Below are 20,592 nucleotides of genomic sequence, written 5' to 3' on the forward strand. Positions count from 1 at the left end.
TTTTATTTCCCTTGTGCCTGCGTCTTTATTTCTAGTTGTTCCCTTAGGGGACAAGCATATTGCCCATACTAGCCGGGCTACACTTGTTTAATTATACATCCTCTGTGTTTGACTTGTGTTGGTCCTGCCAGTGTGCATCACCTTCAACCGTAAAGGTTAACAAGGGCAGGGCAATTTTCAAAGCTGAATGACTTGATCTTATTAGCAGTATGTGAGCAGATTTTTGCATAGCTTGGTTGTTGCTTTATCTTCTGCGTATGTGTCCTGTTTGTGGCCTCCCCCTCTGTTCTCTTTAGCACTAGAATGACTTGGGCACACTTAAATGTACATTGGCATAGTCGGCAGCTCCTTACTCTAGAACTGCTCGAGGTGAGATCCACGGCTGAGGTGCTCCCTATTGTAGAAGTGCAGCGAGCAATCAATACCTATGCTACCACTCTAGAAGGGAAGATAGCTGAACTCCCTTTGCTCTAGAAATGCAGCAAGCAATGGATGCCTAAGCTACCACTGTAGAAGGGAAGATAGCTGAGCTCCCCTTGCTCTAGAAATGCAGCAAGCAATCGATGCCTAATCTACCACTGTAGAAGGGAAGATAGCTGAGCTCCCCTTGCTCTAGAAATGCAGCGAGCAATCGATGCCTAAGCTACCACTCTAGAAGGGAAGATAGCTGAGCTCCCCTTGCTCTAGAAATGCAGCACAGCATTGATGGATCCGTTGCTGCCTAATCTAGTGATGCCAAACATTATCGTGGTAGGTGAAGCTGTAGTGAGTACTATGTGCACAACAACAATGAGTAACACGCACTATTAGCTGAAACCGGTTGAATGCATGTATGGTTCAATATCCAAGTCAAAGCTATTTCAAATGTAGTTTTATTTGTTAAACTGAAAATCTCTAAAATATTGAATAATCACTGAAGTCTTTCACCCGGATCGAAACTCTTATGTGCAAGGCAGAAAACATAATTTCAGATCAGACTCTGAGAGGTAGCCACTACAAAATTATTGTGGCTTTAGTGACAATAATAGTTTGAAAAAGCTCATTAAAAATTCCTATTTAGTAGAAAATAAATAGCCGACCTGGCCATTCCCCACCCCTGTTGCTGTTCCATGTGGCTAGGATTGTTCAACATCTTTGGAAGATGCATTTGTTTAAATGATCAAGCTGGCTTTATTTTACTGCAAGCGTGATTCAAGTTGTGGTGTCATCGAATACATCCCCTAATCCCACTATCCTATCTTCTAGTTTGCCCGAAAACGCCGACTTTCTAGAACAAATTTCAGAGCTGGCGAAGAGCGCAAACTGCAAGCTGACAGTCTGTTCAGAGGTAGATAGTCGGAAAGACCGCTGGATACAGGTAAGGGGTCAGAGGTCTCCTGAGGATGGATGTAAAGTGTGTAATTCTGTAGGCACCAGCCATCTCGGGACCACCAGTTATTCTGTACTGCTAGGTAAGTGGTAGGGAAAGTACACTGGTGTCAATTTCCTATTATATACCCAAAGAGTTAGGCGTCCCTAAATCACAGGAATGTATGCATTTTCTGGAGGTTAACACTCGTGCACGTTCAGCCAACCCGCTTATAGATAAACATGTGCTGGTTTGTGGCCATTGAGATGCTCACTCTGCACAGCAATGACATGACATGCTGGAGACAGACGATGGCATCTTTTCAGGGAGGAGCCAAAATCCACATGACCGTCCTGGCAATTACCTGAATTGCTAAAATACACCTATTGCTCCTTTGCAAGAGTGAAACACAATTATTATGTCAATGACAGATCTTGACCCTCCGCCTCTAGACTCATAGGAGCAGATTCTCAAAAAGAATGTGTCGGAAGTGATGAGATGCGCTAGCGTGTCTCTTTAGGTGTGCCCAAAAAAGAAAGTTAAGCCTTATTTACAAAGGGCATCTGAATGCGTGCATCATGGATGTGGACATTCATATGCTCTTTCCCACCTCCTTTTCGAATTTGCCCCAATGAGGGGGCATTTCTGCACATTTCAATATGCATCCTGAATCCTGAAAAGAAATGGGCTTTGAAATGCACAGGAATCAAACATATGCTCTGTTTGGGACAGATGCAAGGGAAAACGCAATGCATGGCATGTTCTCTAAGTGGGACAGCAGTGGCATGGAGTTGCTGTCTCAATTGCATTTCTAACCCTTAAATGGGGGTAGAACTGTGTCTTTCTTTTTGTTGGCATTTTACAGTGGGGCTTTGGAATGATCCATCACTGAGAAATGAGCTGTGCTGGGAGCCTACAATACATGTATGGAAGGGAACTGGCCAGGACATCATCTGCGTTGCTGAACAACCAGAAAGCAATGCACAGTTCATGCTCAAGGTGACTTTCACATTTCTCAAAATGGTTCATTCTGTTTTCTATTCTATTCATGCGGGGGGAGTCACAACCACCAGAAGGTATCTTAGGGCTCGGCCGCCCAGACAACGGAGTAGCAAACTCTATTTAAAAAAAGAAGAGATTTGATGGTTTTCCTAAACTGAAGTAGATTGTTTAAATTATGAATGGAGGTTTTGAGAGCATTCCAAAGTTTGATAGCAGTGTAAGAGCAAGCTCTGCCAAAGCCATATGCTCGTTTGATTCTGGGGGTATTGAATAGTTTGGATGCATTAGACCTTACAGTATAAACGAGATTTCGTAATTTTAGGCAATGTTCGATGTACAGTGGCAGTGAGCCCTAGATGGTTTGTGCACCAATTCAAGAAGTGTACATGTGATGCAAGACTTAACAGGGAGCCAATTAAGTAGCCTAAAACAAGGGGTGATGGGTATTATTGCCCACTGTCCTAGCTGCCGTATTTCGGAGAGTTTGTAGCAAGTTAAATAGATACTTAGGGGTGCTAGCATAAACTGCATTACAATAGTCAATCTTGCACCCGAATATGGCTCTGGCTATAGCTGCACAGTTAGTCTCTGATAAGAGGGGTCATAATTGGCGTAAGAGCATCATGTAAACAATGTGCTGAGCTAACGACAGAGTTTATTGGGGGTTTCGTATACTGGGTTGAATCAAATATAATACCTACGTTTTTTACTTTGTTTGGAGGGCAAATGGGAAGACCTGCAATGTGTTATTCTCGTTATGTTAGGATGGCTACTGGTTCAGTTTTCTCAGAGTTGAGGCCTAGATGGTTCTGTCAACAGGTTTTTGATACTATTGAAGATAAATTGAATATGGAAATGTTTTTTTCTGGTTCTTTTCTAGTTTAAAAATAATCTGGGTGCCTGCAAAATTTTGGAAGCCGACACCGGTACTGAAGATCATCATGGGGGTTAGGGGGGGGCTTTAGGTAAATATTAAACAGTAAACGAGAGATACATGAGCCCGGGGAACACCACAAATGAGCATTTCACAATGGGAGTAGGATTGCCAATTTTTACTATGGAAGATGTGTCTGAGAAAAAAAGAGGTGATCCGGGAGACTCCTGTATCAGAGGCAACAATTAACTGAAATATTTTCATCCTTATGTAGCCCAGACTGGGCTATGGAGCCAAGGAAGGATGCAGAGCCGGAGGGATATCAAACATTACTTTCTTTATTTAAGTTCACGTGACAACTGGCGTCACAGCGCCAACACTCCTCCCCTTGACCTCTCCTTACTAACTACGCCCCCTCACTTGGCGGGCGTGTGCCTTAAAGGCACAGGGATGGGTAACACCACCCCCGGGCAAATGTTCAAACCTCCGGGTCAACATTCTTCAACCCATCTTAACGGCTTCTTCGTCACTCTTTGCGGTCTGGATTGACAGTCGCCTGCTCCTCCCTCACTTGGGCGATCGACTACTGTGTCTCCTCGACTTGCATCTACTCCTGGCGGGAGCCACAGGTCATCTTGTGGTTCCTGCAGTGTTGGATCCGTGTCCGGCGGGGGAGATTCACCATCTTCCCTTTTGACATAATGTTTGAAAAGGGAACTGTTCCTTGTAATGGCTCAGTCTTCATTTTGGGCCGTCACCACTGTCCCTTTGACAGCGGTGACACACATGGGGTTTGAGGCAAATCGAAATCCGTCTTCTTTATCATAGGTTGCTGCACCAGAACCTCATCCCCGACCTGGAAGTCTTTGGGTCTAGCCCGGCTCCTGGCGTCGGACACCTGTTTAGTTTTTTCCTTCACCTCAGCGTCTCTCTGAGTTACTTCAATGTCCGCACCCCCTGGAGTCGAGGAGTTTCTCACGATGCAGGTGTGTACATCGTATCGAACCATGAGCTCAGCTGGGGTCCTATTGGTAGCCTCGTGAGGGGTATTGCGGTAGTTCCGTAGGAGGGGGCATCGGGCCTGATGGGGATTAGTGGCCTCTATGCAGGGCCATTGAAGAGTTTTCTTTATGGACGCCATAAAGCATTCTGCCATGCCATTCGCTTGCGGCCACCTGGGTGTTATCTTCAGGTGTTTGAACCCCAAGTGTTTCGCCAGTGCCTCAAACTCATATCCGTTGAACGGCGATCCGTTGTAGGACTTAATCACTCTTGGGATGCCCCATTCGCTGAGCACCTTGTCCAGCGTGGCTGCTACTTGGGGAAACGCAGTGCTGGTGATTTTCTTGACAATGGCGAAACGGGAGTATTCGTCGATGAGAATGAGGAAATACTCTCCGGACTCGAGCGGCCCGTAGAAGTCAATGGCCACTCTCTCCCATGGTCTTTCTGGGATTTGGGTAGGTTGCAGGGGCACTGGGGGTTCAGCTGGTGCTGTGCACTGGCAGGCCAGGCAGTTCTTGACCGACTCGTCCACTAGCGAGTCCAGAAAAGGGAACCAGATGTGACAGCGTAGCTGTCTTTTGGTGTTTTCAGCTCCACGGTGTCACTTGTGAGCTGTCCGGACTACGTCGGCTCGGAGCGCGGCGGGAATGATGATTCTGCACCCTCTCAGGAGTATGTTGTGTTTTTTTTATGGCTAGTTCAGACTGTACTCTTGCCAGTCTTTCTATTTCCTCCTTGCACACCCGCGGGTGAGCCAGAGTTGCTCGTCGGTAGTCCTTCCATTTATTGGTGTTCGTCAGGCTGATGGCAAGGGAGGTCGTGGGGTCTGCAATGCAGGCGGCCGCAACTGTGTCCAGGGAAAGGGCAGGCGGGACAGAACTGGCAACCACCTAGTCGATGTAGGCAACACCGCCCCCATGGGTGATGGGAGGGCCCGCAGGGTGGCCGCAAAGATAGTCTGCCGGGTTGAGGTCACCCCCTGGACGGTGCACAATATCATAGTCGTATTCCTGCAGTCGGATGCCCCATCGCTCAATTCTCGGGGGCATATTGGTCCGCGGGTTGACAGACAGCAAGGCCTTGTGGTCGGTGATCAGTGTGAATTTCTTCCCAATGATAAAGTTGTGGGATTGCTCACAGGCCCATACGGCGGCCAGACTCTCCTTCTCAGCCTGCAAATATGCGGACTCTGGCGTGGACAGAGCCCTGCTGGCGTACGCCACAATGTGTCTGGGGTTGATGTCTGCCCCACTTATCTGTGCCAGGATAGCACCAAGGCCTACAGGGCTAGCGTCCACTGTTATTTCTGTGTGCCAGGAGGGGTTTAAGTATGCCAGACAATGGGCTTCTGTCAGGGCTTTCTTGATGGCTTCAAACGCTTGTTGGCAGGTGGGGGCCCACTCGAACACGGCCTCTTTTTGTAGCAGTTTCCTGAGCAGTTCAGTGACTGAGGCGTAGTGCGGGATGTATCTGGCACAATAGCCCACCATCCCTAGGAAGGAGTGGACGTCTGCCACCTGTGGTGGCTCCTTGAGCTTGGTGATGGTGTCCACTTTCTCTGGGTCAGGCGTCATCCCCTCGGCTGAAAATATGTGCCCAAAGAACTTCAGCTTTGACTTGCTGAATCGGCATCTGTCGATGTTGAGGGTTAGGCCAGCGGCTTGGACTGCCGCACAGGTGGCAAGGAGTACTGTGTCGTGAGCTTCTTTGGACGCCCCAAAGATGAGGATGTCGTCACTATAGTCTAGTGCGCCCTTGATTGGCCTGATGATCTGTCTCACAGCCTCTTGAAAGATCTCGGCTGCCGAGGAGATACCGAAGTTAAGCCTCTGGTACCTGAACAGTCCTTCATGGGTGGCGAGTGTTGTTATCCATCTTGAGTTAGGATGTAGTTCCAGTTGATGATACCCTTGTATCAGATCAAACTTGGAGAACAATCAAGCGTTGTTGAGTTGCATGATCATGTCCTTGATGCACGGACCTGGGTGTCTCTCCCTCTGGATGGTGGTGTTAGCCATCCTCATGACGATGCAGAGCCGCAGCCTCCCTCCTTCCCTCGGCCTGATGACCAGGGGTGACACCCAGGACGTGGGCCCTGTTGCTGGTTCGATGATGCCATCGGAGAGCAGCTGGTTAAGCTCTCTGGAGACTGCTTCTTGCAGATTGAATCCGACTCTCCTGGGGTGTTGTGGGACCGGTCTCACCGCAGGGTCAATATGTAGTTTGATCTGGGCACCCTGTAGTTTTCCTAAGCCTGTGCACAGTTGGGGACATTTTGTCACAATGTCGGCTTTGTTGATGAGGCCTTGGGTATTGTCAGTGCTGATGGCTCTTACGGTGTCCTCACATCTCTTGCCGACTGCGGCTGATGTTATCACATCAGTTCCAACATGGATGTCGATGAGACCTAGACACAACGCTGTTTAATAGCTGAGGAGGCAGCGACCTTTCCTTGGGCATAGAATGACCTGGATGGTTGTGTCTGTTTTTCGTCCTTTGAGGAGGAGGCAGCGTCTGAAATGGCTGATGGTCTGCAGGGGCGTGGCTGCGCCCCACTGGAAGATTCTCGAGTGGGTTCGCTCAAGTGTCGGGCGTCAGGGATTCTTAGGTAGTCTTGCTCTCCCATTATGTTTACTGTGGCACCAGAGTACACTAGAAAGTGAAAAAGGCAGTTGCCCATTATTCATGGAGCTTCCTTGGCCTCTATATTGTCCTGGACGAAGTTGTCGTATTCATCCTGCGTTGCTGGGTCGTAACAGGGGGCACCAGCGGTGGGCATTGGAGCGTAGTAGTTGTTTTCTTCCTGGTACCCCTCGGGGGGGGTTCATCGTACTCCTCTGTCAGTTGAGATGGTTGTTCATGGCTTGGGTAGCCATAGGGATAGTCCTGGTACTGATATTAGTCAACAGCCCGGATATACCTTCGTGGGCTGGGTTGGTAGAACCTCTGTTGGGAGTATTGAGGTTGTGGTGAACGATAAGGCATTCTGGTGGGTGTTTGGGGCCTCATGGTAGGGAATGGTCTGCCTTCCCTGCAGACGGACAGATGGATTGGAAGTGGCCCTCTCTGCCACAAATGGTACACCACTGCGACAGGGCTGGACAGGATCCGGAATGTGGGAATGCCATGCCGCACCGGTAGCATTGCATCTGTTGTCTGGGCACTTGTTGGTTGGATTTCCTGTATGGGACGGTACTCCTGTCTCCTAGTTGTGAGACGGGCTGTTGGACCGCTGCTATGAGTTCCGAGGTGTCGTGTTTCGCAGTCGGCGTGCCTGTAATTGATGGAGCTTGGGCGTCAACTCTCTCAAACATTCTGGCAAGTTTGCTGACTTCTGAGATCGTCAGGGGCTTTTTGACCATCAGTGAAAGGCAGCCCTCAATAATGCATAGGCGAATGGCTTCATCCAGGGAAAAGGCATCAAACTGGCAGTGGGCCCCTTTGACTCTCAGGCGGGTTATATATTCATCCACTGTCTCTTGCGGCTTCTGTGTGCATTGGTTGAAGAGATGCCTCTCATAATCTCGATTTGGTTCAATGATTAGTAGCCTGTCAAGAGCCACAATTAGGGAGGCGAAGTCTGGCTGATCTGCCGTTGGGATGGTTTTGACGATGGTTTTCACCCCCCCATATCAAATTGAGGAAAACATCACGTAAGTGGGGCGAGTCGCCATCCCCTGACCCTCTGACGAAGTGGTAGAAGTCCTCGGTCCACCGCGGTACTTTGTTAGCCTGTGGCGTCATGGAGAAAGGAAGGGGCATACGCAGCTGGATAGACTTTGAGCTGTGGGCGGGGGGTGGTGAGTTTTGGTCGCTCATGGTGGCTGTTGGCTGTGCAGGAGGTCGGGCAAACCGCTGGTGGGCAGCGCCCCACAGGAGGTTCAGTGGTGAGCAGTGGGGCATGGACCACCCACCGGGACGAGAGTGTTTAAATTCTGGGATACAACTGTGGCTCATACAACAAAGCAGCACCAGTAAAGTCAGCACAGCCGGTGAGTCAGGGAGACTGGTAGCAGCCTGGTCTGTGTTAGAACCAATGTTGCGAGCGGCAACATTGTATTAAGAAATCTGCAAGGAACAGAGTGCAAGGCGTATGTGATGAACGACACAAATATAATTGAATATCCAAGGAGTGACTGAACTTTGGAAACCAAGACAGATACCATATACAGAGTGGTGCAGCACCACGTGGGTGCTCATTCAAAGGTCTCTGTTGGGTATCCAACTGGGTGTAAAATTGTGAACTGTGAAATCGAAGTGCTCCTACGACAGGTCAAGCTAAACCCTGTGCACATTGGAAAGTCTTCGATATCTAATAGGAAATGCAATTGGTCCGAGCCCAGCTGAGGGAGACTAATTGTGTAAAAGGGATCTTAGCTCGAGCCCGGCTGAGGGAGACCAATTGTGTAAAAGGGATCTAAGCCTGGCTGACGGGGATCCGGGGTGAAACGTGAATCACCCGAGAAAAGATATTCTATACGCATTGGAGAAGAGGATATGAGCCTGGAAGAGGGGGATGCAAACTAAAGATTTAGGTATAAAAAAGATCTGAGCTCAGTTGAGGGGGATCCAGGGTGAAGAGTGACTCCCCTGACATGAGTATTTGTAAATGAACTTTTTGTTTGTTTTGGTACATCAGGCCCTCTGAATCAAGAGGCTTTGATAACTTAAGAGACTTGGGCACAGAAGGCCCTGATGTTGGTAATGGAACTGTGTCTTTGTGCTGAAGAAGCCAGAGAGTGTGCTATGCTCGAGTGAACATCCTGACTTATCACTTTGTGAACACTTCATTTTTCATGAACATTATCCCACACTATTTGTATTTAGCGGTAAAGATTGACAATAGGTTTTTTGTATAGGCCCTTTTTATTTTGACGAGACTCCACTAGGACTGCATTATTATTATTATTATTTGATGGTCGTAGCTTGCTTACATCTGTAGTTTTAGGATTAGATAGACGTTTATCACACCTTTGTCAAAGTTCAATAAACACCCTTGAACTGTGGTCTCTTGTGTCTGTCTTACCTTGATACCATGCATGCCTTACAGAATGAGGAGGCAGAGTTGGCAAGAGAAAGTTTGACTAGGCAGGATGAGGCATGAAATCGAGGCAGACAAATAGGAGTAGTGCATACTCCAGAAGCCTAATGGACTTGGCGTAGCACCTGGAAGGTGGAGACGTCATGGAACCGATCCTCGAAGCTCTAGTATTACGTATTGTTGGCGGAGACAGAGTTGTTGGCGGGGACAGAGAAGTGCTTCAACCAAGGGTCACCAAGGACTGACCCAAACCCGTTGAAGGACATTTTATTACCTCAACATAGATACAGGACTTGGGAACAATGCATTTACATTATTGGTTGAGCAGCAGCAACCACTGTGGCACGAGGGTTGAGGGACTTGGTTTCAGCTGTCTGGAAGAACTCCTTAATTTCGTATTGGTTCTTCTGAGCACCCTGCAATAAAAACAATGAAATCACATGTCCTGCATCCAGTCATTTGTGCATCCTTTTCTGCCTCTGTGACATCACATAGAAACATTTGTCAGAGGTGGACATTGTTAAATAATACATTCCAGCAATGTATTTACCATTTTTATCAAGTGCCTCTGAGCACTGAACACTGTGAATTTATATAATTGTAAACGCAGTAGATTATCCATACAACATTTTAAAACAATCGCAATAAAAGAAAAAACATATCTAATCACCACGATAAAATATTTATAAAAACCTTGGAGATCAAATACCTAGCATAATGAAGAAAAACTACCCGATTGACACCCCGATCTGGATCCATAACCATGCTTTAAAGCTTTAAAGGATTTCCTAAATGTAAGTCAGTGGGGAATACAAAGTATGTTAGGAGGTTGACTATTCCAGGGTGACACAGCAGTACCAGAGCAGGATCGTTTGGCAGAAAAAGGTGATCTAAATCGGCAGACTTCTAGGCGCAATAAGTCTTGAATAGGGAGACCTCTTGCACACCCAGAGATCTTCAGTTTGTCAGTGAAATAATAGTTTTTATTTTTTAAGTGGACCGCTTTGTATGTGCTACTGAGTAGTATGAATAAAATGTGTGCATTTAGAAGTAGCCAATGCAGAGATGCTAAAACTAAGGAAATGTGATCGAATGTCATTTCCCCAAACAGCAAACTGGCTGCAGCATGGAGAACAGCTTTCACAGGTGCCAGAGTGCATTGAGGAAGGCCCATAAGGATAGAGTTCCTATTTTCCTTCCATGATAAGACTGGGAATTGCCATACAAGTCTAAAATGCACATTGGATAAAAATACTGTCGCTGGTCTCAGAGCCAGTAAATGAAAGTTAGCAGATTTCACTATCATACCAACATGAGGGATAAAAGATAAATGAGAGTCCAACAGGAATCCTAGCGGTTTAGCAGTATTAGCAAAATCACAGGAGGCTCCAGGGATCTTGGCATTAGCGAATCATTTAGAAAAAGAAGGTAAGCAATGAGCATTGGAAACAGCAAAAATTCCATGAGCAAAAAGAACATTCCTCTTTGGTTAGGATACGTGGGGCTCACTCTGACACTATTGTGGCTGTTTAAGCAAATGCTAAAAATTCATACTGAGATTTAAGGTTGGAATAGTAAGTTTGCTCCTGAGGAGTGCTACAACTGCATAGGGACTCCTGTCTGGTTGCATCGGATGATCCGAGTTTTAATTGACCACTGGCTGTCGTCTCATCTTGTTGTCTGGAACCACTGGTTCAAGTGTCAGATGGTGTGCAATTAATTAAGAAATGTACATAGCCAACGGAGAGTGAGTACCCTTATTGTGATGAATAAGGGAATTAATAAGGACTTTCATTCCATTAACGCCCTAACAAACAGCAAAACATTTCCTATCAAGATGCACATTGTGTAAGTCTCTCCTCTAAAATAGTCAGGTTGCTACCAGCTGGAACAGCGGAATAAACTAGTGGGACCAAATCTAAAAACAATGCTGGTTCATATTTGCGTGATCACACTTCCTTGTTTAGTATGACGCACTATGAACCAAACCTACTTTCATTGTTGAGTCACTACTGCCCCCCCCCCCGATACACCACAAGCCCCCCCCCTTCATCGATCACCATCAACACCCACCTGTCCCTTCCAGGGGGACGCAAGTACGGGTTCAGTTCCAGTTTGTCCCATATCTCGTGTCATATTGTGTAGCGGGTTCCATGCCCTCCTCACCCCGCAACCGGGCACTTACATCCATCTCGGCTCTTACCCACTTCCGCAAGCTCCTACACCAGTCACCCAACTTGGGGCCGCCATGCACCTTCCAGGCGATAACGATCATCCTTCCAGCCAAGAGGAGACCCAGTGCAGGAGCTCTGGTCAACCCCTTCCTATGCCTGCTCTTCCCCACAGGCAATAACCCCGGCAAACAGTGCTTGATCTTACCTTGCTCGCTTATCCCAGTTAGTGCTGACAGTTCCAAGCAAATGACTCCCCAAATATCTACCACACGCTCACACCCCCACCACATATGCCGCAAGGTCCCTACCTCCCGCTGACATTTCCAGCAGACCGGGTACACCCCATCCACCATCTTAGCTACCCTCACCGGCATGATGTACGCCCTCTGGACTATTTGATATTGAATTCACTGGAATTTGGCATTCTGAGATACCTGTCTCTAACGCTCAAGGGCCCTTGCCCATACCCCATCCGTAAGGTGCTCCCCCCACATCAGTCTCCCACTTCGGGCAGAGCTCCACTGCTGCAGAGTTACACTCCTCCCTATTAGCTGTGTACAGCTACGAAACACTCTTCCCTCCCTCCCTCCACCAGCGGCATGAGGGTTACATTCATCCCATCAATCCAGGCCCTTCCAGGGGCCCCCCCATGCCTCTCTAACTTCCGCCATCAAAGCGCCATAGTCCAAGAAATTCAGGGATACCAGGGGATGTGTTGCCCAGAATTCAGCAAACCTGATGGCCCTATCCTCCACATACACGGTGTCCAGCATTCCCCCTCCCCACCACCCCAGACCCCTCCCAACCACCACAGCCTACTGCAGCCTAGGGGGAGAACCGGCAGAAAGGGAAGGCACTGACCTCCGTAGGCGGTTGCCCTCCACCAGTCTTTAACAATCATACGTACCAGGGAGAGGACACTGCGCAACTCCCTCCCCTTTTCTTCTAGCAACTCCAGCAGTCTGCGCGGCTCTGACTCCCTCTCTATCCAGCTCATGGTCCGATCCTTGTGAATTCGGGCGAGCCAGTACACCATATGCTGCAGGACAGACGCCCAATAGTATGCCCTAAAATCTGGTGCCCCAATATCCCCTTTACATAATGGCTACTGCAGCGTGGCCAGGGCAATCCTCGGGGTCTCTCCCTTCAAGATCAGCCTACCACGAGTAACGTGCAGGGAACAAAAACAGGGGTTACCCAACACTATCCGCATCACCTGGAATGCATACAACAGTCTCGGGAACATGATCATTTTTGCCAGAGCCATGCGTCCCAGTAAAGAGATGGGAAACCGGATCCAAAAACTCATAAGTCCCTCAAAGGTTGTAAGCAACCTAGTAACATTCTGGCTGTACAGCCATTCCCATTCCACGCTCACTCATATTCCCAAATACTTAGTTTATTTTATTATTTGTAGAGCGCACATAACCCTGAGGGATCTGGGCGCTTGAGCATGGGTAATTGTTACAGGTACATACATATAGGTACAAAGGACACATGGCTTGTTGACAAGAGTTACAAATTAGTCAACGTGCCAACATAGGGAAAAATAAAATACGAGATGCAACAAAAAAGTCAGCAAAGATATAGCGTGGTCAATGAGTCGGGACCATATTGAAGCAGAGGCCAGAATTGGGACCAGAAATAGCAGCCTGATACTGTAGCAGTAGCCTGTCACGGACCATCTAAAAAGACAGTGGTGCGAGCATCACCAGAGGTTAGGGGAGGTGGCAGGCATGGTAGACAAACAGTAGAGGTTGATTTTTAGTCTTGCTTGGCGAAGAGTCAGTCTTTCACTTTTAGCTCTAAAAGACCAGAAAGAGGGTTCGGCTCTGATGTCTGTGGGAAGAGAGTTCCAGCACTTAGCAGCTAGCACAGGGAAACTAGATCCACCTGCAGTTTTTAGTTTGTAAATCGGGATGTTGAGAAGCTGTGAATAGATGGTTCTAGAGGGTCTGGCAAGTTGGTTCCTATTGAATTTGCCAGCCAAGTATTTGGGGACTGCGTTGGACAAACATTTGTGTGATAACGAGAGTGCACAGCGAGATTCTGTCACGCACTGGGAGCCACTGAGTATCCCGTCTGATGGCTGAGATGTGCTTGGATCAAGGAATATGTAGGGCTGATCTAAGGACATTGTTCTGGAGAACTTGTAATCTGTTCAGATTGCGTTCGGTAGAGACTAAGAATAGGGTGTTACAATAGTCCAGTTTAGATCAAATCAGAGCCCTGGCTAGCGTAATGCAGCTGCTTGTAGACAAGTAAGGTTTGCAGGCATTAATCAATTTATTGGGGTATGCTGTAGTTGAAGCTGTAGCATTCACCTGTTTTTTTGAGGGAGAGAGTGGAATCTAAGTAAACGCCTACGGTTTTGAACTCGTTGGCAACTTGAATGATGTTCCATTCAATATTAAATGTCTTGTACCGTGTATACAGTTTGTTTAGACGTGCTTGGGATCCAGTGATCAAGAGCTCTGTCTTATCATTGTGAAGACAAAGCCTGTGGGCAGCCATCCACGCCTGTATTTCAAGGTAGATCTCATTTAGCAGTTTAGAATCTTTGTCGTAGTAGCCAGTGTGCGTGATGAGGGCCTGGGTATCATCTGTATAATTCGTGGGTGACACACAGGTTATCAAGACGATCCAAGAGGAGCTTTGTGAAAATGTTGTAAAGCGTCTGTGAGATGCAAGAACCCTGTGGTACTCCTCAAAGGATAGGGACTGGATCTGCGGATGCTGAAGGTGCAAAGACCCTTGTGGTTCAGTTTGAGAGAAAGGATTGGATCTAGCTAGCAGCGTTCGGAGAGAACACAGCATCTGCAGACAAGTTTTTCGTTAGGATCTAATGGTTAATGAGGTTGAACGATGCTGAGATTTCCAATAGGAGAAGGATGGCCAAGTTACCTTTATCTTTGACTTCATCCATTTGGATTTTTAGGTCCAAAAGGGCGGTTTCAGTACCGTGCCTGGGTTTGAGGCCTGATTGACGAAGGCCTAGAAGGTTATTATCCTACAGGGGGTTTGAATTTGAATATAGGTGGCTCCATCTAGAATTTTTAGGAGGAATGAGAATGTTGTTATTGGTCTGTAATTGGTCGGTATGTTAGGGTCTAGATTGGGTTTTTTAAGGCGTCGCATAACCCATGCCTTCTTAAGATTGTTAGGGACTGAGCTGCTTTTGAAGGAGGAGTTAATCAGGGTGGCAATTCACAGAGCTAGGTCTTTTGCTCCTTCCTTAATAACTGAGGCAGGGCAGATATCTCCCTGACACTTTGAATGAAGGTTTTAGGCCAAGGATGATGTTTTCCACTTCCTTAGGGGTGACCGGAGAGAAGTCGAAAGGGTCGCACGACGGAGATTGTGGGTCAGGTGAGTTACCCGGATTGGTGCTTGAGGCAAGGCTGGTCTTTTTAGTCTCTATTTTGGCTTGTAGCAAGATTATTTTGTCGAATAAGGCCTTCTGGATATTGGCACGCCAGGCTGCATCTTTGGCGCAAGCTTCTGTGGATGGTGCTGGGGACTCCAGTTCCCTTGGTATAGTGAAGAATTCTTTTGTGCTAGATTTTGCATTTAGAATTCTGACGTTGTAGATCTCTTTTTCAGTGTTAAGCATGGCTGTTTTATATGCAGTAGCGGCAGACGAGAACATTTCCTTGTTGGGGATTGAGGGTGATTTTCTCCAAGTGGCTTCAGGGGCTCTTTTGGCATTATGGAGGGTTTTTAGGTTAACAGTGAACCATTTATTTAGATGAGCTGCAGGTTTAGCCTTTCTTAGTTTAACAGGGACAATGTGGTTTAAGGTTTGTTCTAGAGTACCATTATAGAGGTCAACCAATGTGGTTGGGGCAAGATCAAGGTTTTTTGGTAGGTCTGTAATTGGGTGGAGTAAGGGTTGTAGGTTATCTAATGTTATGTTGCAGTTATTTCTAGTTAAGGTTTGTGGGGCAATAGCGGCGCTAGTATTAGGGTCTGTGCTCTCCTTCTTAGTGAAGGTGATACAGTGGTGGTCTAACCAGGCACAGAGCTCATTATTAAGGATCACAGTAGTTCCATTGAGGTCTGCCAGCCAATCGAATGTTCTGCCTTTGTTGTGAGTGGGTTCATTGATGCAGTGCTTGAAGCCAAGCTGAGAGATAGTTTTCAACTGAGGTGGGATTAGTGTCATTAGGTTCATGAAGGCAAAGATTAATGTCTCCCAGCAGAATGATTTGAGAGGCGGGTTTGGTGTTTTGGGTCAGGGGAAAGGTAATGTCTTCCTCAAAGGAGGAAATAGAGCCTGGGGACCGGTATATTAGGTGTAGTAGAATGGTAAGGGTAGCTGAGAGGGGAAGTTTAAGTGACAATAGTTCAGTGGAGGGGAAGCACACACTGGAGGCTACTCTGAGGCTAAGGTGCGTTTTGGCTATCAAAGCCACTCCTCCCACCTTTGCTAGAGTCTCTCTCCACTCCGATGATCGTGTAATCATTTGGGAGAGCTAAGGATAGGGCTTGTCCTGCTGCAGGGTGTAGCATTGTTTCGGTGATGGCAAGGAAGTCTAATTGATTGGTGGAGATGATGTTGGAAAAGTTAAGGGCATGAGCTAACACAGAGCGTGCATTGATGAGGGCTCCTTTGATTGCTGGGATGTCTAGGTCTGGTACTCCATGTCTGGGAGTTGTAGACACAGATGGGCTAAGATTTTTGTTGGATTCCGAGGACACAATAGGTAGGGCAGAAGGCTGGGTGGGAGTTGAATTATTCAATGTCGACGGACCATGGGGCCTGGTTATGGGCTTATTACGCAGGAAACAAGAACCCAGTCTCTCATTCCTTGATTTTACTGGGCATGGGACTAGTGGCATAGGTGGTGAGGCGGAATGAAGGATCCATTCCGCAGGTCTTAAGGGACTATGGTCATTTTCTGGGACTGAGTTGAAATCGGGGTGTAATGCGTGTCGGTGAAAGGGAGGTAGGAAATTCATTGGTCATATTGTATGAAACAGAGGTAAAATGGTTGCCGTGGTAAGCGTTACTCTTCGTAGGGTGGCCATGTGGTCGAGAGCAAAAACGGCCTAGGTTGTGGTGCTGGGTCGTTTGGAACAACACCGTAGAGTGTACAGTGAAATACTCAGTGTGACACTGTAAGCTAGGTGCGGCATGAAATGATATGCAATTCAATGTTAGATGCACCATGTGTTAGATAATGAGCACTTGAATGGCAGTTCAGTGCTAAAATCACTGTGGGATGAATTCAATACACTTAGGCTAATCAATGCTGAGATCACTGTGGGCTAAAAGCGGTACAATTAAGGTAGGTAGTATGATCTTAAATTGTAAGCATCAAACTAGGATTGTTACAGGATTGCTAAAAAGGAATTTGCGTTATTTATTAATTACAGTATAAGAACAGGCTACACGGGCATGGAGACAAGGCATGCGTGTATTGGGCACACATCTGACACGCAACCATTGGGGTGGGCTTCGGGTGAATATAGCCATCGTGGATAGGTGAATTGTCAATGTCGGCAGAGAAGGGTGGTGGGATAGGAGTGGCTACGTGGCTTATAGGCACGGCAATATCACGGGCGGGCTCTGTGTTTGTTGTGGCATAAAGGTGCGCGGACGAGATGGGCGTTTGGGAATGAGATGTGCCACCGGAGGCACTTACCAGAACGGCCGCATTTCGTGACTCCGGCAACGCTCTCATAGGCGAGCAGGGGCAAACGGGGCCTTGACTGTGGGCCTTAGGTGGGAGGCCGGCATTCACCTGCCGGCTCCCTATTGGTCGGTTTTGTAGGGCTGAAGACCAATGGCGAGGCAGTCCCTGGTAGAGCCAGGAAGTAGACTGTGCAGATTCAGTGCGCGGATCACAGCCGACACCTCCATCCCAAAAACACCCAAGCCCCCACTGTCATCAGTGCATACACTACCGACTTGGACTTATTAACCACCAACCCCGAAAGCTGGCCAAATTCCTCCACCGTCACCAACGCCTGCCCCAAGTTGTCCCAGGGGTTACGAACATATAACAAGATGTCGTCTGAGTACATGGAGATGCATTGACTGTCTCCCCCTCCAGCTGCAAACCCATATGTTCATGCCTGATCCTGTACATTCTCCCCAGAGGCTCAATCAGCAATGCAAATATGAGCGGGGACAATGGGCAGCCCTGCCACGTGCCCCTATCCACCTTCCACACGAAGCAGACAACCCCATTCACCGAACACTGGGCAAAGAGCCGATGTACAACATCTTAGCCCACTCAAGGGAACCGACCCCGAGATCCATCCTTTCTAAGACCAGCCACTGGAATTCCCATGACACTGAGTCAAAGGCTTTGTACGAGTCCAAACTCACCGCTGCCAGCCTTTCCTCCGAATGTCTGTGTTTATCGAGAATCAAAAGCAACCGCCTGAGAGTGTGCATCGTGGATCCGTTTGGTCAGGGTGCACCAAGGTGTGCATAATGGCCGATAGGACTCGCATTCTTCCGGATCTGGGCCTTCCTTAGGGAGAGTTATTATCAGAGCCTCCAATATGGACTCCGGAAAGCCCCCCCTCGATCGAGCCTCCAAAAGGACCTCAAGCAACTTGGGTGCTAGTATGTTATGTTATGTTACTTGGCATTTGTATAGCGCTCTATATATCATTGGTATAATCACAAAGCACTGGTAGGTTGAACGCACTCGGGAACCGCCGTTCTGGTCAGTAGAGAGAGTAGTGTCATAGGGTTCGTGGCAGCACCAGATATGTGTGCAGCTGATATAATTGCCGGATGGTAGCTGCATCCTAGCGTTAGGTGTGGTGATGAAATCAGTTGGATGTGTGCAGTCTGGTGGGTGGACACCCAGACTGGGTACTGGCTGCGTTAGGCCGGAAGGATGCTTATGTGGGCAACTGGGCCAGAAATGACATTGGCTTGCTGCGTTTTATTAGGGTGATGAGGTGATCATGGAGTAGAATTCGTATGTGAACAGCTAGGCCGAATTTGTCAGGGGTATAGCTGTGTTCTAATTGTGTGATGGTATATAGTAAGCGTAGTGATGTGATATGATGGTTATCTTTAAAGCGCCCGAGACCAGGCACGTGAACATTTTGGCAGGGAACACAGCGACACACAGACACATAGTGACGGGGCTGGGCTTACAGTGACGGGATGGGGCGGCATACAGATAAATAGCAACAGCATGGGGAACAGGAAAGCAGGGTACACAGTGACATGTGTGGGGCATGCTAATAATTACATTTGCATTTATATCTAGGTGCCAATCAGGCTAATGTTCACAACTCCACCCAAGTGCGGGACATGCTAATATTTGCATTTCTATCTAGTTGCAACTCGGGCTGATGTTCGCGACCTCATCCAAGTGAGGTACATGCTTTCATCCACAGGTCCATCCAAGTGTGGGACATGCAGACATTTGCCTTTCTATCTTGATGTGACTTAGGCGAATGTTCATGATTTCATCTAGGTGCGGCACTAGATGCTGCCATTGGAGCCTATCTTTTATCTGGGGTGCCCATATAAAAGAAGGGGGAGGGGAATGTGTATGGGATGAGGTAAAATTGCTATGGGATGCAAAAAAACATCTGCGACCATCACTGCTATCCACAAGAACGTTACAAGAGTAACCCCAAAGCCCTGTGTATTTGTAAAAATGAAGCTGAGTGTATCCAATGTAGAACATGTCTTAGGGCCAACCCCTACTACGTTTACAGTGACACAAGCTACCTCACAACCTAACATAGAACCTACCTCACCTCTCGATAAAATGTACAGTATGTTTCCCAATGCAGCCACAAGTTCCCCATAATGGCAACAGATCCCCGACACTGGTGATATGACAAACTGGTATTTTCCCAATGCATCATATGCAAACTATGAATGTACGAAAACAAAATTGTGTAACGGGCAGATTGTGTAAAAAGTCACTACAACTCCATCTGCAACCCGTCTTTACCTGGCGCCTTCCACCTGGTGATAGAGTAGATGACCCAAACCACCTCCTGTAGGTCAATATACCATTCTAGTTGATTCCTCATGTGCTTGTCCAGTGCGGGCAGCTCGGCATCCTTTAGCAACTTTCTAGCCCGTTCCCCATTGAAACCCCCCTTCTCCTGATATAGTGTGGCATAGACATCCAGAATTCTGCATAGATGCCAACATCATCCATGATCAGCCGCTCCCTGAATCCCGGATGCCCTCGCACCACCTTGTCCCCTCCCCCCTCTCTTGACCAACTAGGCCAACAGCCTGTCTGCCTGATCTCCCTCAGTATGCTGTGTAGCCACATAGCCTATATAGCTGAAATTGGTGAGCCGATCGCTAACTTCCCAGAGCTACCTTCTCTCTCAAGCAAGACCTCTGCCTGTATCCTGTGAGATTTCACCCTCAGACATACACCCCCCCCTCAGGAACACCTTCAGTACTTCCCACTCCATGGACCTCCTCGCCGTTGAGCCCCAATCATCAAGAAACTGGTGGATGCTATCCCTCAGTGATGCCCTAAACCCTCAATCATCAAGCATCCGCGTATCCAACCGCCACGTGGGGATATGCGGACGAATGTCCCACCGTACCAAATTCGCCACTATGGGCGAGTGATCCAACAAGTTCAGGTATTCCACCCCTGTTACCCAGGACATGTTCTCCTCCTCCACAAATGCGTAGTCTATTCGCGAATAGAACCCATGCACCAGTGAAAAATAAGAGAGGCTATTTTCTCGGCCGTGAAGCACCCTCCAGGCATCTTTAAGACAAAGGTCCCCTACAACTCTCACCAAGGTCCTAGTTGCCATTCCCTCCTGCCGGGACACAGCATTGGCGACATCCAGTGCACAATCCAGCACACAGTTGAAGTCCCCAAGCCACAGGGATCAGAGGTCCCGGTACCACACCAGCGTATCCTGCATGTCGGCAAAAAACTCCACCTGCGCCACATTAGGGGCATAGGTTCCCAACAGAAACATTGGGATGCCCAAAATCTCCCCCACAATCCTCATGTACCTACCCTTTGTATTCACCAGGGTCTGAGTCACCTTAATTGAGCCCCCATCCCTAATCCACCCCAGCTCTCCTCAAGCATAGGTGGAGAAGGTAGTGCCAATCACCACTCCCTTCCCCCTCCTGTGCACTCCCAGCAGCCACTGCACATCCAAGTGAATCTCC

At 47.9% G+C, this 20,592-nt stretch overlaps 1 protein-coding gene across 2 annotated transcripts in view; it reads left to right on the forward strand.

Moving 5' to 3' along the window:
* Window positions 1-20,592, forward strand: part of LOC138472788 (protein-arginine deiminase type-1-like) — a 432,575-nt gene that overhangs the window by 203,443 nt on the left and 208,540 nt on the right. For both annotated transcript variants that reach the window (XM_069611134.1, XM_069611135.1), the window contains exon 9: window positions 1,246-1,357. In XM_069611134.1, the coding sequence (XP_069467235.1) occupies window positions 1,246-1,357 (112 nt within the window). The remainder of the gene's footprint in view (window positions 1-1,245; window positions 1,358-20,592) is intronic.

This window comes from Ambystoma mexicanum, chromosome 8 (assembly GCF_040938575.1).
Source record: "Ambystoma mexicanum isolate Mex_15411 chromosome 8, UKY_AmexF1_1, whole genome shotgun sequence".
Taxonomy (NCBI): Eukaryota; Metazoa; Chordata; class Amphibia; order Caudata; family Ambystomatidae; genus Ambystoma; species Ambystoma mexicanum.